Raw genomic sequence first — 23,005 nt, forward strand, 5'->3', positions numbered from 1 at the left:
AAACTAACTCTTCCAGGAACTCTCCCTTTACAGGGCCCCTGGCTTCTTGGCATGCTGTTTGGCCAGGCTTACGGAAACAAACAAATACAGTGTTCATAATGAAAAATATAAACTAACATACATGAATACCAACTTATTAGGCAAAATTTATCCAGAGAATAAAAGGAAATAGTATCTATTTATCTTTTCATTCATTTTACTGTTTTTCAAGGCACCTTATGGTTGACTAGTTTCTAATTTGATTTTTAAAAGTAAAAATTGGTTGTGTCATAGTGACAGGCTCATGGGTGTTTTTAAATATTTTCTTTATGTTTATAAGACTACATTTTAAGTTACATATGTTTTATTTTGTCTTGTTTTCACCTCTTCTTTAAAGTTTAACATTTTTGAGACAGGGTCTCACTATATAGTCCTGACTGACCTGAAACTCACTATGTAGACTATGCAGTCATAAAACTCAGAGAACCTGCCTCCCCTTTCTGAGTGCTGGTCACCACACTGGGCCCTAAAGTCTTTATTTAATAGAAAAAAGTGGGTGATTATATTCAAAGTACATTATATACACATATAAAATGCTATAATATAACCAACTATTTTATATATTACAAACATAATTTCTTAAAAAAAAAAAAGAAGAAAAGTGACATTTGTCTCTCTCTCTCTCTTTTTTTTTTTTTTTGGTTTTTTTGAGACAGGGTTTCTCTGTGTAGTCCTGGCTGTCCTGGAACTCATTCTATAGACCAGGCTGGCTTTGAATCTGCCTGCCTCTGCCTCCCAAGTGCTGGGATTAAAGGCGTGCGCCACCACGCCCGGCTTGTCTCCTTTTTAATATTGTCTCTGAGTACCCTATCACTGACAGAAAAATTAAACATTCTAAAACAATAATCAAAATAACCTTGTATGGTTTTTGTAATTCAAGTCTAATGCCAGTCTTAAGTAGCAAATTCTACAATGTTATGGTGGCCATCTCAGGACAGCAGCAACAAACCAAACTTTTTTTTTTTTTTTTTAAAGATTTATTTATTTATTATATGTAAGTACACTGTAGCTGTCCTCAGACACTCCAGAAGAGGGAGTCAGATCTCGTTACGGATGGTTGTGAGCCACCATGTGGTTGCTGGGATTTGAACTCCTGACCTTCAGAAGAGCAGTCGGGTGCTCTTACCCACTGAGCCATCTCTCCAGCCCCAAACCAAACTTTTAAGTGGTAATACAGTAGGAAAAAATTAGTACTTCCAAATTCACAACTACCACACAAAGGGGCAATGTAACATTGTTCCACCCCAAACAAGCCATAAATATAAAATTTTTACAATAATGATTACTTCCCAAAGTGATGGGTTGTTTTAAACACTAACCTGAGAATCTGATGGCACTGTGTATGTCAGTTATTTTGAATCTCTAAACCTCTTCTTCAAACCCTCCCTTTTATTTTGAGATGAAGTCTGACTGTGTAGCCCCGATGGCTTTCAAGTCATAATTCTCTGTCAGGCTTTCCGAATGCTGAGATGACAGGAGCACCCCATCATGCCAGACTCCAGTCTCATTCTTCATTTACTTCCAGCTTCCTTTACATTCAGCTTTTGTTCTTCTGAAATCTGGACCCAAATGGGCTTTTGTTTCCCTCCCCATACTGTTTGTTTGTTTATTGAGTGTGGATGTCTGTGTGGATGGGACAACTTTTGGGAGTCAGTTCTCTGCTTGCATATGAGATCTGGATCAGGTTTGGTTGCACAGGCCTTACTTTTGCAAGTGCTTCTGACTCAAAACATTTTCATCAATAAAAGAAATACCGGGCTCTAACACAAAATTAAAAGTTTAACTTAAGAGGGCTGGAGAGATGGTTCAGCAGTTAGAGAACTTCCTGTTCTTCAAGAGGACCAAGGTTGGGTTCCCAGCACTCACAAATGGCAGCTCACTACACTAATTCCAGTCCCAGGGGAGTCAATGCCCTCTTCTGGCCTCTGTGAGCACCAGACACACACATGGTATAAGTGATACATACATGTAGTCAAACACTCATAAGGTAAAAGTAAGTAAAACCTTTTTGCAAGATTATATAAAACTATCAGCCACGACAACTCTACTTACATAGTAGTAATTTATGATAAAAATAAGTGGTTTCCCTCCATGAGCCTTTTCACCTCCAATGTTGGGGATGGAATTTGTAGTACGCTAGGAAAGCAATCCATAACTGAAACGCCCATCTTCACATAGAGTATTAGAGAATATTTACATTTAAGTATAATTCCTTTCTGAACAACAGCTGGGCTTTACCTAAAAATATAAACTAGAGTACTAGGGTTCAAAAATAGGTAGTGTTTACATGAACATTGCCTGATTTTCCTGTTCTCATTTTATTTAGAAATAAAGCATAGCCCATATATTTTATTTAACTCAATTGTAATTAGACCAAAAAAGTTTTATAAGATTTACCCCCAAGGAATCATAAACATAAATGCCAAATTATTATTTAAAATGAATTATTCCCTTTTTTTTGTTGTTAAATTGAAATTGAGGTGGTACTAATTAGTGGACTGTATAGGACAACTGAAAAATGCCTTATAGAGCTAGGTATGATGGCATACAGCTTTAATCTACACAAGGAGACCTAGTTTCACAAATAACCCTTGTAATATTTCATGCAAATAGGAAAGAAAGAATAAATATTTCTAGTAAGGAATGCTCCATCACTAAATAATTACATAATAATTATATTTTATATCCTCTATTGCACTAAAAGGAAAACAGAATTTGAGAACCAAAATTTCAGTACTAACCTAATAGACTGTTAGAAAGCACCTATATCTATTTTTTTCAAATTTAAAATTTATTATATTGCTTTATGTGTATGAATGTTTTACCAGCACATATGTATGTGCACCATATGCATGCCTGATGCCCTTGGAGGTCAGGAGAGGGCATCAGATCCCCTGGGACTGAAGTTATAGTTTTGAGCTACCACATGGTGCTAGGAACCAAACCCGGGTCCTCTGCTGAAACAGCAAGTGCTCTTACTTGCTGAGCCATCTCTCCAGCCCACATAGCTAAAAAATGTCAAATCTGAATTTAAAACCTAGTTGTCTATTTTCCTAAGTATGTTTCAATTTCACATTCACTGTAACAATTACATAAAAATCGCAAGAACAACACAAAAAACTCTCTCTCCCTTTTTCTCTCTGTTTCTCCTTCCTTCCTTCTTTCTTTCCTTCCTTCCTTCCGAAGGGTCTCACTATGTAGCTTTGGCTGGCCTAGAACTCACTATGTAGACTAGACTGGCCTCTAAATCACAGAAACCCAGGTGTTGAGGTTAAAGCCATGGGTCGCTGCACCCAACCAAAAGAATCATTTTGATGGTAACAACCTTGAGCCTGATAGTAAACAACAGCCAGTCACACATAAACTTCACTGAAGAACAAATTCTATGTTTCAAGATGGCCAAGCATGGCTGGTAGAACTGTTTTGTTTGTTTTTATTCAATGAACAACAATTTGGTTGTTTTGTTGTTTGTTTAGACAAGGTCTCACTAAGTAGCCCCAGCTGGCCTAGAACTCTTTATGTAAATCAGGCGGGCCTCCAACTCACAAAGATTGAACCATCTCTGCCTCCTGAATGTTGGGACCGAGGTGTGAGCCACCATTGCCAAACTAGTTAATAAATCTTAACTATACCTTCCCTGATGGGAAGACATCAACTGCTCTATATTTTATCAAAACAACACCCAAAAAGAAAAGGTACATTTTACTGAGTCAGGCTTAGCTAATTGTATCAACTGAGTAGTTGGCCCTATATCACAAATAATCAACACATGTCAATATTTTCACATAAAAAGCCCAAATAGGGAAAATACTCAATTTGGGGGAAAGCTCTTCAAAAGTTTTAGGTAGATGATTAACACAACCTTAAATGTCATATTTAGTTTTCCAGGCTTGGCAACAGGGTAGCTATGTAAAAATCAGAGAGCTGGAAATAATCAGATTATCTTATAAAGTAAAAGCAGTACAGACAGAATGTAAACTTTTAAAGCATAGAAAATACAGTCTGGAAACACACATATTGATAATAAGAGTCCAAAACTTCACAGCCTAGACATATTTCACTGTTAAGAAAATATGAGAAAAAAAATGGAACATAGAAAGGGAAAAAATGGTAGACACTGAGTAGAAAGAAATTCCACATAATAAAGGAAATGCCTTTTTGTATCCCTTCGACAATTATGCCCTGAACTGATTTGAAGGCCTTCTATGTTGCTAGTTTTAGTTTTGGGTTTTTTTTTTTCTCTTATATTTGGGGACCTTTCAAATTGGCAAGATGAGATATGAAATTCAGTGACTTGCTAGGACATAATAACAAGGCAATCCCCCAAATATATGAAAACAATATATTACTGATCTTGTGGATGGAGAGAACTTTCAAACTGGAGAACAGGGTGACTGCTGGGCCAGCAGGCCGTTATGTAACACCTATTTCATGTTACTCTATCAACTACTTTAGAATCGCTGACTACTTTTTCCTTTTTAAAGACAAGCACTATCCAGGCCGGCTTCCTTTCTCAAGACCTCTTTTTTTTTTTTTTTTTTTTTTCCTCAAGAGACAAATCCTAAATTCCAGATTTCCTGTGCAGGGAATAGAAAATAGAGGGGAAATAGTGTCAGCATCCTGAAGCTCTGCCTTCTAGTAAGCAGTGGTCCAGAGCGACAGGACATCTCCGAGCTCCTCAGAAACTACACACTCAGACACTGAGAACCAGGGGTGGGAGCAATGCCATCTTGCATCTGACGTCGCCCGAGCACCAATTAGAAACGTAATCATTGATTATCTCAGAGTATCCTCAAACTACACTAATAGGTAGATAAGGGTTATGCCTGACTTGTTCTGCATCCATGGGACACACGACCCGGTTAAAGGACAAGCGCGCCCTTTATATTTCCAACAAGAATTCCAAAAGCAAGGGCAAACTTCTCTCCATTCTCAGGGGAAAGCACTCTAGGGGGATGTCATCACCTACAGAACTCCAAACTTAAGCCCTCCTTGTAGTTTCGCCAACTCAATGACCCCAAGAGTGTAGGTCCCTGGGCTGTGGAGAGGACACCCGCATCGGGCCTGAAAGCCCGCAACTCCCTCACTATGTGCGCTGACAGCACCTGAAGTGGAAGGAACAAGGATGCTCAGGGGACAACATCGGGGTAACGACCCCACCTGCCCTGTCCCGCAGCTCGCCTCACCTGCGGAGCCGATTTCCATTCATGGAGCTGGGGGGAGTGCTTCACGAGAGAAGGGTGCCACCACAGAGGCGAGGAGCGGACGCCCTCGGAAAGCTCCGGGCACAAGAGGCACAGTCGGGAGAGACAGACAGCCTGCAGCGAGGTAAGAGCGGCGACAGTCCTGAGTGAGGACGCTGGAACCAGGTCCGGAACTTGCGTCGCCCACAGATGCTGACGCGTGCAGCTTCCCGACCCGCCAGCCGCCCCGCCGCCGCAGCCGCTCGCTTTTCCCGGTCGCCCCCGGAAGCCCGCTCGCGTCACTTCCGCTCTCCGGATCCCGCCCCGCTCTCCCTCCGGGTCGGCAGCTCGCCTGGAGCCAGAGCCTTGCGGGAGCAACAAGGTCTGGGGATCTGTGGGCGGGTGAGCCGGTGCCTGGCTGGGGCGGAGCCGCGGATGGGCGGTCGCCCTGCACCCGCTGTGCCTGACGGCGACAATCCCGAGCGAGAGGCCAGCTTTCCCCGTGCCAGCCTCCCGGGTGAGGACCGCTGCTTGAGGCGACATCGCTGCCTGCCCGCGGAGCTTACCTGAGGTACATCCTACCTGAGAGTGGCGGGTGACCAGCCAAGGGCATCCTCCCTCCCAGCTCCGTCTGCCACACCCGCTTGGAGCACGTGCACTAGGCGGTGACCACAAGTTCAATATAGTTTTTAAACGGATGAACAAGAAACGGGATGTTCCATGTATACCAGATGGAATTACGTTTATGTTTAAACAGTCTCCCAATACGTTGAGGAACCTAAACGACCTTCCGGTGTTTAAACACCTGCTAAACCTTCTCTTCCTTGGGACTCGAGACTTTTACAGCTAAATTGGTCAGCCTCCAGTTTCCCCGATCCGATCCAGTCTGGTGCTTTTCTGCTGACTTGGAACCTTTGGGAGACTAGACCCAGCTCATTATCCGGCAAATAGTCCGTCTTTTAAAAATACTTGGCTTCGTGAAACCAGATACTTCATGCAAGCTTAGCAATGATTCAGTATTTTTCCCCGTGTCCCAATGAACCAGTAATGTTTTGACATATATTTCTTTTTTAAAAAAGAGAATTGAGAAAGATTTTATTTTCACGATCCCTTCCCTCCCCGTTTTGGGTTTTTGGATTAGTCACTTTATCTTTGGACTTTAGTTTCCTCATCAGAAAAACTGAAAGGAAAACAAAAAACAAAAACCTCCCAAATGTTAGTAACAAAAATATTTACAATAGTTACAATTTTGAGGTACTTAATAAATATGCTGACTACATAATAAACATTTAATACATGGAAGTGACTCCAAGCCACATCTAGCACACCAATTCTGCCTCTCTTCCTGTTGACTGAAAAGAAATACTCTTATCACTTTTAAAATATCACATCCTCAGATGAATGAGCACATCTTAAAAGTCATGTTCAAGCTCTGATTATATACAATCCATATTGACCTAAGCCATAAGAACTAAATCTCAGACTTGTGGAAGGACCTATCCTACCCCCAATCTCTTGATTCTGGAACTAGTTCTTTGAATGAATGCAAGCTCAACTAGCTTCCAGAAAAACATGGTGTGGTGACAAACAGCATGCTTTTATTTGTTTTCAAATGTGTGTGGTGGTGTCTGGTCTCTGCACTTCTGGTGTCTTGGAGGCAAGAAGAGGGTGGCAGATTCCTGAGAACTGTTCAAACAGTTGTGAGCCATCCTGGGTGCTGGGAAGCACTTAGGTTCTCTGGAAGAACAGCCAGTGATCATAACCACTGATTCATCTTTTCGAAGGTGCTGCCTTTTTTAACACTGAAGGAAGATTTGCGTCCTTAGAGTCAGTGAAATCCAACAAATATCTGTGATGGGTTCCTATCTACTTTTGCTTTTACTGTTTTAGGGTAAACCCACATGAAAAACTCATGAATTAAAATTTAAAGTAGGGAGGCAAAAAGGTCTAGGAGATTCTTGCCGATGAAAAGTTGTATGAGACTTTCCCCTGGCCAAATACTGTTTGGGGTAACTGATTTCCAAATGAGCCTAATCTTGGGGACATAAAGTTTTGTGTATCTTGTTAACTGCCACACCTTCAGTACCAGAGCAATGCTTGTTGCTGTCCTGTAAGAGCACATTAACTATTTGCTGGCTGGCTGGCTGGATTGTTTTCAAGGATAGGGCTCAAGAAGTAGGATAAAACTGTGGCTTATGCCTGATGGCATCGATGGTTCTCAGAAGGAAGATCTATAAAACAGTACAAAGTCTCAGGTGCAGAGGAAGCAGTGAACACTGTGCACTGAGCATCCCAGCAGCCACCTCAGCCAGACAATGCAAATTTTCTTTAAATACGACTAAAAAAAGCATGAACTAGAAAAGTTAGAAAGACAGTAAATTTAACTTTACATTAATAAATTGGACATAAAAATGGGACGTTTTTTTCCTATTCATAACGAAAGGCAAGACATGGGTTAGGAAAAATTACATATATATGTACACATATGTGTATATATACACATATTATCTCCAACAAAGAACTTATTTCTTGAATTTTATATGCTTTCATAGCTCATTAAGACAAACAACCAAATTTAAAAAGGAGTAAACTACATGAACCACCCAACAAAAATACCAGGGTATCAAATAGTTACACGAATACATGAGTCGCCATGACAAAGCACATTAAAATACCAAATGCTCAGTGCATTTCAAACTTCCTACAGTAACGTGTGGTAAGGCCTTGAGGCCTCCAAATGAGATTCAGGGATTTAAGAATACTCACTTTCTTCCCAACTGCCACTGTTATTCTACAGCCCTTCATGTGTCTGTAGTCTCCTTCCTGTGTTAGGGAAGACACACCACTAAAAAATGACAGCCCCCACCAGTCGTTTCTAGAATGACTTGTGTTTGGATCACCAGCAACAAACACAATATAAAACATGGGCTGTAAGAACACATGGAGCCAAGGCTGAAGGCTCTCTACTACTCTCCATAAGCCAAGGTACCCACCCAAAGGTCCTTACCTGCTTCTGTCTTGTCAGACATAACTAACCTTCCTAGTCCTTACGATGCAAAGGATAAGTCCCATTAATGTAAGTCTTATAAAGGATGACTTTGCTGCTTTCCCAGTGGCATGAGAAAATGAGCCAGTGAGACATGAAGCCTGAATTGCAAGGGCATCCAGAGGAAGATTTCTTTGTTTTAGAAAGAAACACTGTAAGGGGAAAAAAAAGTCCTTCTATCTTCTGACATGGCTGCTTTGAAGGATTGCTTCTTTCATGTTCTCTGCATATCTTCCCAAGCGTGTAAACCTTCCTCAGCCTAGAGTCAAAACAATGTCTGGGAAATGAGAGTCCGTTTAGTATTCCAATGCATCATTACTGAAGTGATATTGACAGCAGCCTGGTAAAGCATGGCCGAGGCTTAGAACTTCTAAGTACGATCTTTCACTATATCGTTAACCTCTAAACCCTAACTGCCGTAAGATTCTAGCATCAAAGGCAAGAGGGAAGATTGTTCAACCAGTACTAAAAAGGCTATCTGTACTGGCTAGTTTTGTGTGTCAACTTGACACAAGCTGGAGTTATCACAGAGAAAGGAGCCTCCCTTGAGGAAATGCCTCCATGAGATTCAGCTGTAAGGCATTTTTCTCAATTAGTGATGAAGGGTGGGAGGGCCCATTCCTGGGCTGGTAGTCCTGGGTTCTATAAGAAGCAACGGATTGCTAAGTCTTTCAAAATAAAAAAACAAACACCTTCTGTGTCACTGGGTGGTGGTGGTGCATACCTTTAATCCCAATGCAGAGTTCTAGGCTAACTTGGTCTACAAAGCAAGTCCAGGATAGTTCGGGATCTGGTACACTGAGAAACCCTAACTTGAAAAACCAAAATAAAATAAATTTGTCTTATTTCAACCAGGAATATGTTGTTCAAGTTCAACCAACTTCCTTTAAGATTTGCAGCTAGAAGGATCCTGGTGTCTAGGCGGCCATATCCCAAAGGGATTTGACAGGTGGTAACCAAAGGCTTAGTGTTATAATTTGCAAAGTCATAACACTTGGCCTCCAGAGGACTGCTAGACCTATTATATGTACACTGTCTGCCAGTGATAATTCCACAGTGGGCTCTCCGCCAGAATCCTCTGCACCTTCTTCCCCAGTGTTGAGAAATCAGTGTTCTAGTAGTACTAGGGAAGATACCAGACCTCGCAAGCTCAACAACTATGCCACCAGCTTAAGATACAAACCCAAGAAACCCCTGAAGTTGGGGGTGAAAGTATCCGAAAGATAATTTGCTGACACCAAGAGATCTTTTCCTACTCTGCTTACCTGAAGATGCAGGAACATCACGTTTTGGCTTACTTAAAGTTCAGGATTATAGACTCCATCCCTTGTGTTTTTGTTTGGCTGGTTTTGGTTTTGGTTTTTTGAGACACAGTCTTACTATGTTGCTCTGACTGACCTGAAATTCAACATATGCATCAGGCTAGCCTTGACTCAGAGATCACCAGTCTCTGCCTCCCAACTGTTGAGGTTAAAGGTGTGTACCACCAAACCTGTCTCAGTATCACTTCTTGATTTGCCCCCTCCACACTCATGTTCTCCAGCTCACTTCACTCATCCTCAAATACATCTCTCTTGGTATCTATCTGCCTTTGTCTCGAGATGACAGAACAGAGTGTAGTTTCTGTTCCTAGGTGTTCACAGTCCCTGGAGAAGACACGTTTTAGCAGTAAGTACAGCAAGCTAGGTTCTGTCTGGTATACCAGCACACAATGCATAAAACTTGTTAGGAATAAAATCAGGACTTTTTTTTTCTCCCAAGAACAAGAGAAATTTGAAAGTGGTGGTGTTATCTGATGGACAATTTGGAAGTCCTAAATTCCTTTTCTATTTTTTCTCCACCTTATTTAACCAGGCCAAAATAAGTTACCAGTTTATCTAGTGGTAACTTGGCTGTCACCTAGCTTCTGACTCCTCCCCATCCCCAAGGCTGGCTGTCCAGTGTATTTCTTTTTGTAAGTGGTTTCCCTTGCACCTGAGGCCTTAGCTACCTTTTACCCAGTGTAAATCCGGTACTTCTACCAGCAGTTTCCCATCTTGCCTAAGCACCAAGACTGTGTTTATTGGTAACTTTAATTGTATTCCCCAGGAATCTCAAGATCCTTAAGGCTGGCAGGTTATCGTAGGCCTCCAATTCCAGTACATGGGAGGAAGAGCTCAGACTGTGAATTTGAGGGTCACCAGGGATACATAACAGAACCCTCAAAGAAAACTTTGTACCTGAGGCTAATTATCCTTTATCGAGAGATGTACTAAACGCCTTCTATAGTCTCACTGACCCCATCTTAGTAAGAATGTCTCAGTACACTCATGTTCAAGTAGAGACTTAAGCTCTATATTCTACTACTCATGTCCTATTAATGTTCTATTCTGCTTCTCAAATGTTCCCTCCGTTCCATCTTCACTGTTACAGCTTCAGCCCAGCCACTTGTAATCTTTTGTCTTGGAGGACTCCGTGACCAATGATCTCCCCAAGAAACTTTAAAGACATCCTGTTTTTTTTCTCATTTTTGAATTGTACCTACTTTCTCCTCCCACAATATTCCCTGCACAGTGTTTTGCATGTTTGTGAAGTGAAGAATACAGAGAGACCCTGTGCAGTGTGACTGCATGACAATCTATTATTCCACCCTAAAACCTATGAGAGATGTAATTAATACCAACCATTTATTTTGTGGTAGGAAAAAAAAAACAGACTGCACTTTAGAAATAAAAGCCACTGTTGTTTTTATAAAACACAAGATTGTGCTGCTGTTGCTTGCTTGAGAAGGGAACTGTACATTACAGCTGCTGGGATAATTTCACAATGGACGGGACAGGGTACAGCTCAAAGCAGGACACAAACACAAGTCTCAATGGGAAACAAATGCAAACAAGTACACAGCTGCGGGGCTCCAGGGACATTTCCCCATCCATGCTGGACTTGAGAGGAATAAAAAGTTTAGAAAATAAAGTGAAACCCAGAGTAGTCACACATGCCCACCACATGGCTGCTAAGTGCAACATCATACACCAGTCAGGCTGGACTGTATGCACAGAAAGTCAATTCATTTTTCCTTATTGCTATGACACCAGAGGACTCAGTGCATTCAGACACATTGTCTTTACTTACACAATTCTTGGAGAGTTTCTGATTTCCCTTTTTAAGGAAGGAAACCACCTTCCTTACATTATTGTTTTGAGCCCATTCTTTCCATTCCCTTTCCTGGGCTATCATACAGCAGCCAGAGGTTCTAAGTCAGTAGGAGCAGAGTAAGGGGAGAGCACCAACCCAGCCTCTCTCGTGGCTCAGGGAGAAGGCAAGTCCTAGTAAGTGGGGAGAAAGAGAAAACCAGAGAATCCCCCTTTCCCAGCCTGCTTAGAAGGCCGAGTATTAGAGTGCCTTGCGTATCCCTGCCATGATCCCTGCCCAAGGAAGGCATAATGAACTACCATCTAAAGCCCAGTAAATTAAAAAACAAAACCAAACCTTTCCTCCTGACAGGAATTCCCAAAACTGCCTTTTGGCTAGGTAAGAGGTGACTCTTCTATCCTGAAAGGGAAGAAATTCCATCCTCCTATGTGATGCCAGATGCCAGGTCTACAACACTTAGCAGCCTTGTAGACCTTCTATGGGCCAGCTAAGAAAACTGTGTCCCCGGCATCATTCATAGAATTCTGGTTAAAAGGAACCTGTTGGAAAGCCTTGCTGCTCAGTCACAGAGGAGCTATGTCGCAGTTGAGAACTAGATTTCTAGAACAGTTTCATACTCTGTTCAACTTTAGTCAAAGTCCAAGTTTAAGTTCCCAGTAACAGTAGCTCCAGGCCGACCCCAACAGGCTGCCAATAGCACCTCAACCAATCGGTCACACTGGACTGAATTCAAAGCAGCGGTCTCCTTCACTGCCTCTTCTCCAAGCCCCTCCACAGAATGGAGAGGTGTTGAACCTGCCAGAAACCCTACTAGTTTTGTCAGTTTGACAGGCCTGCTGCTCTGACCTAGTGTAAGCTTGAGGACAGTGCAACCCAGGGCTAACACCACTGGGCATGAGAAACAGGATTTTGGTCTTCTGTAGTCAATGAGCTAAGCCTGACCTTGCCAACTAACAGTGGGATCATTGCAGCCATGCAGAGAATTCATTATCACACAGGCAGACAGGCAGGCAGGCCAGCCAGCAAGCAAGCTGAGGGAAGAGGGAGAAGGAAAAGGAAGCCAGGGAAGGCCAGAAGAGGAAAGGGAAAGCCGAACAGTGGGGGTGGGGTGGAGGCATGGGAGGGAGTTGGGGGAGGAGAAAGAGCTGTCTAAGATGAGGCTGGAATCCTCCCAGAGCTCGGTACAATGCACCACTTAAACCAAATCCAAACAAGCTGAGGCTTGGCAACACTGTTTGTAATGTGTGCATACTGCCTTTAAATGAGAAGAACCCACATGGTCAGTAGTTAAGTCTCAAAGAATTATTTAAAATCACAGCAAGATCTGTCACCCAAGTCATTTTTCTTGGTCTTTTTTATGGAGACATGGTCTTGCTACATAGTGCACACTGGCCTGGAATTCACTGAGTAGCCCAGGTGGACCCTGAACTTGCAAATCTTCTGCTTCAGCCTTAGTGCTGAGATAACAGAATTACAGACATGGGCCATCGTGCCCAGCATTCTCTTGCTTTTATTTCATGAATGGCACATAAATACCAAAGGACCGAAACTGCTTTTCATTCTAGCTTAAAACCCAACTGGAGAGAGTGAGGCAAAGAAAAAGGAGAAAACAAAATCTTGTTGCTGGGAGTTGTGACAGCCACCTGTTCCCTATGGGCATCTGCAAATGCTGGTGAATGATTGGACCCTCCTGGAGTAGTGCCCTTAATCCAAGCCCCCAAATGTACCCAAGTTGACAACACACTGTCTGCAAAGAGCTCCCTCCCCAAAGGGTGATGGAACACGAAGTAGACTGTCTATGAAGGCGATGGACAGGGCAGATGGAGTGTTGGCATCACTCTGTTTAGGCACTTGTGTAAGGAATGTAGGCTCTCCAGTGAGCTGCCTCTTCCCAGAGCCCTCCGTTCTGTTCTCCGGCTGGGCCTGTGCCCATGGGGCACTCCATACTGTAGCCAGCAGAAAAGTACAGGAGGAACTACTGAACAGTCCTGGGCTTTTTCCATAAGGAATATTTGTGCTACCTGTTGGGAAGTTACTGAATAATGTAGCCAGCCATAACTGAATCTGGACTATTTGCATAGCAAATCTGGGTCTATACATGGGCTCTTGGGGAAAGGTTTTGACTCCATAGGCCAGGGTTCAGATCTTCCTTTCTCCAGCGGGCCTCTAAGCCTGGGCTAGAGCTAACATATCATGGCTTCATCGCCAGAGTAGGGCAATCCTAAGCTCAGGCTCCTCAGAAGGGGAACCTGTACACGGAGGTTCAAATTTCCCATCCCAAGCAATAATGCAGGAAGAAAAAAGAATGGTCAAGGAAAGAGGGGGCCTTGCTTCAAGGTCAGCAAAGACAAAGCTAGAACCCACTTCTTTTCCAGTCCTGCAAGACAGCTAGCTGAACCCCAGAACCTCAAGAGAGGGGTAGAAAAAGAAAAGCCCATGCCACCCACTCACATGCCCTAGTGAGAAACAGGAAAATTTCATTTGTGTAAACAGAAGCAAATGGGAGCAGCAAAATTCCCCAGCCTGTCCAGAGGACGTGCTAGAGTCTCGGTTAGTCAGGGATCAAAGGACAGTCCAGTCCAGAAAAGGGGAAGATGCACTTACAGGGAAGAGGGCAGGACAGCGCCCTGGAGGGAGGCTGTCTCGAGAACAAGGCTTTGTCTGCACAGAGGAAGGACAGAGGCTGAGCCCCACCTTGGGGAGACAACCACCCCCTACTTAGCTAGGCCAGAACACAAGTCAGTTCCACAGTTCCCTCTTACGGCTCCATGTTTCTGGAATGCAGACTCATCAGGTATGGGAGGGAATTTCCAGATTTTGGCAATAGACTCAAGTTATGGTATAAAAATAACCTTTAGATTTTTTGTTTTCTTATTTTAGTCCTTACGATCTTCTGCTGTAAGACACCCCAGTTAAGAAATATTGAAACGAGACTTTACCATCAGGGGTAAAAAAGCCAAGAATGAGAAATACTATGACAGTAACTCTAGATCTGGCAGGGTGGTGGTGGGGCCAGGGAAAAGAGGAAGCTAAAGGGGAAAGGCCAAGGGCCAGTCATCTCAGCAGCTCGGAGACTTGTCACGTCTGAAAGTGCAAATGTCAATGGATTTTAACCATCTTGAGGTTGTGACCTTTTTTTAAAAGCTCAATGATTATGGAAGTCAATTCCTTCAAATGAAAATTAGCTGGCATTCTGGCTGGAGGCTCGCTGGCATTGGGCTATTTCTGCCCTCCCTCCCTCCCTCCTTTCCCACCCACACCCCACCCCACAGAGAAAGGTACAAAAGGTTGCAGTTCTGCAGCATTACCGTTGCGGGAAGGCACTGGTTACCCACCAGCAGGCGGAAGGAAGACAGGGTCATGTCACCTCAGAGCTAAGTGCCATAGTGCCTTAAGTGTTACGAGGGCTGGATGTCTGTCAGGGAAAAGGTGCATGGGGTAGAGAATGTGGAGAGGAATGATGGGAGGGGATGGCAGCTGGGGAGGAGCAACCCAAACCATTAGCATTAAAAATCTTCCTACAAAGTGGATTCTGAACCCATGAAAACATCTAGTATCCTAAAATATTGATCTGAGTCTGTTTTCCTTTTTCTTAAACAAATCTAGACCTTTTCTGATTAAGGCTCCTAAAAATTCCTGCCCTCTTCCCACCCACTTTCTCATCTAGAATAGCAAACCCAAACATACCAGCATTTGACCACAGGGCTGCAGAGCTGACCCTAGCAGGCTGTTGAGCATGAGTCTTTAGCACTGTGAGTCACATGAGACAACTGTGTGTATGGTGGGTACTAGTGATGCCCCTTTTGGTCCAAGGGGGTCGGATATGACAAGATGGGGAGAGGGGTTGAGGACAATGAGGTTGCTATCAGTGATTTCTGGCTGGTAGTCTGTCTTGCTGGTCCTCTTCCCACCCTTATACCCCCTCTGTAGATAGAAACAAGGCCTCCTATACTCCTTCCGACCCCACCTCCCTCTGCCTTGCTTCCTCTGGATTTGGGTGGTACAGCTCCCAGGGCTTGGAAAGCTTTCTTCTATCCAGTGAGGTAACAGCGTTCTGCCTTCAAGCGAAGTACATGGTGCGTAGAGTATCCTGGTGAACCTGCACAGCTTTGGCCAGGGCCTGGGGGTCTCGCCCATTGCTTTGCCCTGATATGTGGCTCCCCTCTCCACTGAAAAGAAAACATATAAAAAAGTCTTTCCTGGTGAACTGAACTGCTGCTAATCCCTCACCCATGCCTACAGTGCCAATTCAGATACCAAATTAAGAGAAAACACCGACTCATGTTTAGGTAGAGAAGCCAAGGGTCTCAAATTGGATAGCATCCACTTCCTTCTATCAACAAAAAGTCCAAAGGGTTGGTACAAAAATGGAAGGAAAAAGCAAACAGCTAGCCTTTACCTGTCATGTTCCTTGTCCACCAGGTGGTATCGTGCCCGGAAAGCCACCAAGCGAGCATAGTAGGCAGGTGCTGGGATAGAGACAGAACGTGTGCATCGTACGTAAGTGTGGCACAGCTGGTATGTCAAGATCTGGAGTTCATCTGCTGTGAAACGGTTGTCATCCCAAAGGACATAATAATGGGATGGTCGGCTGGTACCCTAGGTAAAAAAGATGGTAAGTGGGCCCTAATTGGACAGAGTGGATGCCTGCTGACAAAAAATAAAAACAAGCAAACAATAACAACAAAAAACAAACAAAAAAACCCACTTCTAATTAAGAATATGTTTAGGTTGCATGACCATACCCCACCACCCATAAGAGGAATAATACACAAAATCAAATATTATAAAGCAATCTACAAGTACACTTGGGGCTAGCTAATGGTCATTTTATATACTCAACTACAACAAACATTCTAAATGCAGTAGGAATAACCAACTAATTCTTAACCCAATAAAAACCCCAGGAGATGCCACCTACCTGGATGCCTGCATGGCTGCACAGATAGAAGTCGAACTCAAATGGGTGGGTGATGTTGGTGTCCACAGTGGTCCCTGCTGGGATGTTACCACTCTTCCCAATCTGGAGAGACAAACACAACCAAGATCCCAAGACCTGCCTGGCCCTGCCTGGCACCTTTACTGGATTCTACTCTTACTCTCCCAGAAATCAAGAACAAAGAAGTTTATTCTCTGAGGGAACTAAGTCTTGAAATAGTGGGCTTCTAAAGTCAAGTTTTTGAATCCTGGTTTCGCCATTTACTAGTTGTGTGAGTCTATCAAGCCATTTAACCTTTCTTAAGTTAAACGGAGAGATCAATAGTACCTACTTCACAGAGCTGCTGTGAGGAGACTCCTTGAACAGTTAGTGTGTGGCACATAGGAGAAGTTCAATAAATGGTAGTTCCCTTTCCCTTCTCTGGGAGCTGGTCTATATAAGGGGTCTAGACCAGAGAGCCAGGAGGAGAGGAAGTATGAGGGAGGGAGGAGGGAAAGAGGAGGGAAAGAGGAAGGAGGGAGGAGGGAAAGAGGACGGAGGGAGGAGGGAGAGAGGAGAGAAGGAGGAGGGAGGGAGGAGTGAGAGAGGAGAGAAGGAGGAGGGAGGGAGGAGTGAGAGAGGAGAGAAGGAGGAGGGAGGGAGGAGAAGTGGTGGAGGACGGGCCACAAAGCCAGGGGAAACAGCCAGGGAGGACACACAGGGAAAAACTAAATTCCCAGACTGTATTTCAAGGCTTCTCTCTCAAGGTACAGGGGACAGGAAGAGGGCATGGGTGGCCTCAGCTTCTTCACTCACCCGCTCATTCTTGTCAGCACAGAACAGGCGGGTGTGATGGCGCTTCTGCACCACAATATATGTGATCCCAGGCTGGTAGTCTTTTTCCAGTTTGATGCATGCATCTCGAATGGCAAGCAGCTCATAGTGAAGAATCTAGGCACAGGGTGAAGAGGGAGAAAAAGGCACATGGCCCTTTCTTAATTCAAAGACCTCATTGAACTAAAAACATCCCACTTGTATGTGGCTTTTTGCACATGACCTTTATAAGCTGATGCTCAACAATTAAAAATGATGGGTCCTGACAGTACATCTGAAAACCTTTGCTGGGAACCTTGGCTTCAGGAGACAGTACCTATCTACTCCTTGCAAAAAGAGACCTTACATTAAGACACAGAACTAGAAAGGTGTGGTAGCACACACCTTTAATACCAATGCTCAGGAGAAAGGACAGGAAATCTTTGTTAAGTCAAGGTCGGCCTGGTCTACATAGTGAGTTCCAGGCTGGGCAGAGCGATGTAGTAAGACCATGTCTCAAAAGAAAGGAAAAGGACCACTAAATAGTCCCAGCACTACCTAGGAACACTGAGAACTGTGTGCTGAAACAAAAGTCCACAGATACTTGCTACACAGCTTCTCAGTAGTGCTCTCTGGCTTTTCCCAGCTCCAACAACCTTGAAAAAGTAGTCCTCTGGCTTCAACAAGATAATGTAGCAGGCACCGGGAACCATACCTGGGGCAGCTGGCCCTCGGGGACGCCGTCGCGGTAGAAGATGATGCGGGTGGGCTTGAAGCGGGTGGACTTGTAGAACTGGATAAGCAGCTCGCGCACCATATAGGACAAGTCTTCAATGATCTCCTGCCGTGGGCGCTGCACACGCACGGTGGCACAGTATCGGCTGGGGTGTGCGTCCATGCTGCCTACCACCTAACGACAGACCCCAGAACGTCACCTTCCTTTGCTCTCAAGTAAGGGGTCTGAGGAGGGAGTTGTGGGTAAGAATGCCCTCCAACTGGATGAGTTCACTCACTGTGTTCCTAGAAAACCTAGACATCAGAGACGGGACCTATCTGGCTGCCATGCTAAAGGGATGATAGGAGTTAGGAGCCAATAAGCACCAGCTTCAATCTGTTCCGCCAGGCCAACAGAACTGATTTACTCTGTGATCAGAATGTTTGCTTTCCTTGTCCTTGCAGGCAAGCACCCATCCTCGTTCTATGGCCAGCAGGACATGAGCATCAAGAATGGCCTGGAACTCCACAGCCACACTCACAGCTTCATTTTGTATCACTTTTTTTTCTCCATTTTTTTTCCTGTCAAATTAAGTGCCCTAGGGGCTGAGACTTTAAAAACTTAAGTGCTCTGAATATCATAGGGAGTGGAGAGACAGCTACTCCACCAGATGGCTCAATGGTTAAAGTGAAGTAAAAGAAAGGCCAATCCTGCAATCAGGTAATTCCCTTAAAAGAGGTTTCAAAGAAGAGATATGAAGTCACCTTACCACTCTCAAAACTGGAGCAAAACCAAAAACTGAACACACAGAAAGAACAACTGATGGACAGCATCGGGCCACAGGCTATGCTCTCATGCAGAGTTAGGTTTACAGGGGGTGCACGGAAAGATCAGGGCTTAGGGACTTAAGAGTCAAGAATCACTCACTGCTGTGATAGATGGTTTCTTCCCATCCCCAGCTGGGGGATGTGTAACATCTGCTCCCAGGAAAATCACTGGCTGTTGAAAAACAGCAGAGCTGAGCAAGGAGAGAAAACAAAACAGTGAGTGATTGCGTGTTCTTTGGCTGGCACCATCCCGTGCCCATTCTCGTCTTCTGTCTCTGTGTCTCTGTCACTCTGCCTGGAAAGGGCTCTTGTCTTTTCACCTCTCCCCAGGAGGTCCCCGTGACAGAGCAAGTAAGCGTTCATACCGCTGGTGTGGGACTAGGATGTTGTTAATGCCACCGAGTTTGACATTGATCTTGAGGCAGAGGTTGGACAGAGTCTGCGGTGACGTCTTGACCACATTCTTCACCTGCACACACTGTGTTGCCATTCCCAAGAGTGTATCTCCGACACGTTTCACTTCAGCTATGGGAAGAGAGAGAAAACTGAATAGTGCATTTGGCATTTTGCTAAAAGTCTACAATGTCACATGGTATAAAAAATAACAGTGGTAAAACAACGTTGTTAGAATATATATATATAACACGGGGTAATAACTTAGTCAGGGGTGTATAATGATTGAACTAAAATCTGGGAAGGAGGAGTTGTTTCAGGGAGAGGGAGAGAGGGAGAGAGAGATGCACTCCAAGCAGAAGGGTAACATGCAAAAACATCCTGAGCTAGACAGGATGGTTCACACCTATAACCCTGTAACGCCAGCAACTGAGAGATGAAGCAGGAAGAACAGGACTTTAATGGCAGCTTGAGTTAAACTATAAGAGTCTCAAAACAAAGAGCAAGCAACAGTCTACCTGGAAATAGTAAAGTACTTTTGAGAATTAATTTAGACAGGCGGTTGAGGGGCTGGAATGGGGAAAGTAGCATAGCTCGTGTTATCATGCATGAGTGCCTGGGTTCAGTCCCTTGCACACAGAAGGGCAGCTGAGTTGTCGACATGGAAACAAATGGGTTCAAGAGACCACTAAAGAACCTGGCTATAGACTCCGTACATAAGGGAAATGAGCTTTTATGGATGATTTTATTAATAATTTTTCAGTCTTATACAGAGTAATGGCTTGCATTATGGTATTTGCACCCATGCTCCTTGTTTATGGATTACTTCCAAGGCTTTCGTTCTCCTAAGGGAAACAGACCCTACACTCTTTTGAGTTTGAGAGCAGTAAGGGTATCACTAGGCAAACGGGCATGATAGTTGGAAGCTTTTTTTTTTGTTAAGTGCAAAATTTGTGAAATATTGAAGTACAAGTAGTAATTAAAGGCACACTCTTGATGGGGTCACTAACAAAGTGAGATAGTTTTAGCCACTCCTAGGATGGGGAGCTGAGAAGCCCACAGCCAGGCTGGATCAGAACCTAGAAGAAAGACCAGTATTTGCAGAACAAGCTACAGGAGACAAGTCTGCACAGGAGGGGCGCTCAGCAGACAGAGCTAGGAAGAAGCCAGGACAGTGTAGTATTATGAACACCAAAGGGAGAGAAGAGGCAAATAATTAACAAAGCCAAATGCACCCGAGAGATCAGGTGAAATGAGATCAATAAATATTCACTTATTTAGTGATACTGAAAACCAAAAAGTCAGTGTATAGAAACGAAAACTGTTTTAGCAATGCCCAGTACAAACATGACATAAGATCAAGGAAGAGTTTGGTATGTTTTCAATGGAGCGTATTTAAAAGGCTAAAGAAATCCTTTTAGCTGAGAAGTTAGTTGCAAATCTGTTCTTTGGAAATCAACATTCAGAAAAGTCAGACAAAATATCTTTTTGAAGACAGTAGAGACACGCTAACCAAAACTCAGGGGACTGGAACATCAGAAGGGGGAAATCCCACAGTCATGAGCTATCTGCTGTAGATAACGGTGCCCACGTCCACTGGCTGATTCCAGGAGTATGGAGAGGGCTGAGATTCCAGCCTCTACAATAGCTGTGGACATCTGCCAAGGAACAGCAAAGCAATAGGATGTTTGCTCCCTTTACAGATAGACTGCCAAATGTGAAACATGCAAAAAATAAATAAATAAAAATAAATCATTAAAATAGTACCTTCAAGATGGACATGATGATATATATAATATATATCACACACTCAGAAGGCTAAGGCAAGTGAAGTGCCAAGGCAGGGGTCTCAAAAACAAAACAAAACAAAGAAAAGAAAAGAGGAAAAAAGAAAGAGCAAGCCATAGAACAGAGATGGTGTATGTGATACAAATGTATATTCAATGTAGGAATTATAGAATGCCTATAAATCAGTAAGTAAAAGGCAGCTAAGTAAATAAAAATTGCCATGAATAAACAAACACTTTACAAAACTTAAAAGACAGAAACATCTAGAGCTATTGAATACTGATGGTGGAGTAAAGTCTGATACACTTAAAACCCAGTCCTAGACCTAGCTCTACACAAACAGGCACAAGTGCTCAAAGGATACACACGAACATAATTCATAACAGCTAGAAACTAGGAACAATCCAAATAATCTCAACTGTGGAATGAAACGAAGCATAAAGTACCTTATATTCACACAATGGAAACACAAGTAATTACAGCTATATATAATATGGAAAAATCTTACAAACAGAATGTTAAATAAAAGAAACTAGACACATTTAAGAAACACATACATTATAATTCCATTTGTATTAAGTCAAAAAATAGGCAAAATTAATCCAGTATTTGAGATGAGAACCACAGTCACCAAATGAGGGAGGGGTTATACTGAGGGACCCCGGGGACAGCAATGTTCTTTTTTTTTTTTTTAAAGATTTATTTATTTATTATATGTAAGTACACTGTAGCTGTCCTCAGATACTCCAGAAGAGGGCATCAGATTTCGTTACGGATGGTTGTGAGCCACCATGTGGTTGCTGGTATTTGAACTCGGTACCTTTGGAAGAGCAGTCGGTGCTCTTAATCACTGAGCCATCTCACCAGCCCGCAATGTTCTATACTAGGTACACTTGTTACGATGCCGTGATACTTGTGGGGAAAAAAAAAAATTAGGCTGAATATTTAAGATTTATTTATAGGGCTGGAGAGATAGCTGGGCAGTTAAAAGCACTGTTTCTAATATTTTTAGCTCCCCTTTTGTCTATTAGATTGATACTATTAGCTTTATAAAAAAAACCTATAAATGTACTAATTTTATTTCTATAAACCTTATAAGAATTTTTAAGTCTTTAATTTTTTTTTTAACTCAAATTCTATTCATGGGTGTTTTGCCTACATGTATTTCTGTATACCACGTGCATGCCTGGCGCCCAGGGAAGCCAGGACGAGATGTCAGATCTCCTAGAACTAGAGTTACAGATGGTTTTAAGCTGCAATGTGGGTGCTGGGAATCAAACTCAGGTCCTCTGGAAGAGCAGTCTAATAGAGAGAGAGAAAGGAGCTAAAAATATTAGAGAAAGAGCATGCGTAGGACTGAATCAAAGTGATACCCAAGGTTTTCCAAAGCCCCACAATGTCAACAGGACCTTGACATGAACACCACAGGGACAGTGTCATTTTTACTCAACCCCCCCCCCCCCAGGAGGGAAGGTAAAAAAACATCTTTTCCTTTCATCCAAGGGGGACATGAGTTGTAAGCAACTTCCCTCTGTAAGGAATCATTAAAATTACTGTCATCAGTGAAAAATTCTACTTTAGCTGTGTAAGCCAGAGAGCAGAATTGGATCTACTTCATGCTCAAAATAAAATCAAGCAACCAGGTGGTAGTAGTGCGGGCCTTTAATCCCAGCAATCAGTAGGCAGAAGCAGGCAGATATCTGTAAGAGTTTGCCCTACAGAGTTCCAGACAACCAGGGCTACACAGAGAAACTGTTTCAAAACAAAAACAAAAACCAAAAAAAAACCCCCAAACAAACAAAAATATCAATCAAGGCCACAATTGATCAAATTTTAAATAAACTAAAGGAATTCAAAAGAGTCACAGTGGCGCTAGAGAGACGATCCAGGGGTTATAACAGCATCTGCCCTTTCAGAGTACCTAAGTTTGGCTGCAACACCCTTGCTGCGCAGCTTGCAACAGTCCTGTAACTGCAGTTCCAGGAAACCTGGCACACTTCTGTACTCACATGCTCATAACACATACACATACTTTAAAATAAAATACATCTTTAAAAAAAAAGAAGCCAGGCATGATGGCACATGGCTTCAATTTCAGCAGAGGCAGCGCCAGGAGGATCTTTGAATTAAAGGCCATAGTGAGACCCTGCC

The 23,005-nt window shown here is 43.3% G+C and overlaps 2 protein-coding genes across 12 annotated transcripts in view; both read right to left on the reverse strand.

Annotated features, from left to right (window-relative positions):
* The window catches only part of Ago3 (argonaute RISC catalytic subunit 3), a 104,677-nt gene extending 97,049 nt beyond the window's left edge, over window positions 1-7,628 (reverse strand). For 6 of the 7 annotated variants that reach the window (XR_001784115.2, XM_006502917.4, XM_011240478.3 and 3 more), the window contains exon 1: window positions 5,226-7,628. Coding sequence is in view for 3 of the 7 variants with exons in the window: in XM_006502917.4 (XP_006502980.1) it covers window positions 5,226-5,244 (19 nt within the window). In the remaining 4 variants the exon portion in view is untranslated. The remainder of the gene's footprint in view (window positions 1-5,225) is intronic. The other variant, NM_153402.2, reaches the window with a different exon arrangement.
* Window positions 7,629-10,969: 3,341 nt separating this feature from the next.
* Window positions 10,970-23,005, reverse strand: part of Ago1 (argonaute RISC catalytic subunit 1) — a 33,696-nt gene continuing 21,660 nt past the window's right edge. For all 5 annotated transcript variants that reach the window (XM_011240521.2, NM_001378879.1, NM_153403.3 and 2 more), the window contains exons 13-19: window positions 19,039-19,198; window positions 18,774-18,864; window positions 17,847-18,041; window positions 17,135-17,269; window positions 16,322-16,423; window positions 15,800-15,999; window positions 10,970-15,569 (exon numbers count right to left, since the gene is read on the reverse strand). In XM_011240521.2, coding sequence (XP_011238823.1) covers window positions 15,461-15,569; window positions 15,800-15,999; window positions 16,322-16,423; window positions 17,135-17,269; window positions 17,847-18,041; window positions 18,774-18,864; window positions 19,039-19,198 — 992 coding nt within the window. In that variant the 3' untranslated portion in view covers window positions 10,970-15,460. The remainder of the gene's footprint in view (window positions 15,570-15,799; window positions 16,000-16,321; window positions 16,424-17,134; window positions 17,270-17,846; window positions 18,042-18,773; window positions 18,865-19,038; window positions 19,199-23,005) is intronic.

Source organism: Mus musculus, chromosome 4, assembly GCF_000001635.26.
Source record: "Mus musculus strain C57BL/6J chromosome 4, GRCm38.p6 C57BL/6J".
NCBI lineage: Eukaryota > Metazoa > Chordata > Mammalia > Rodentia > Muridae > Mus > Mus musculus.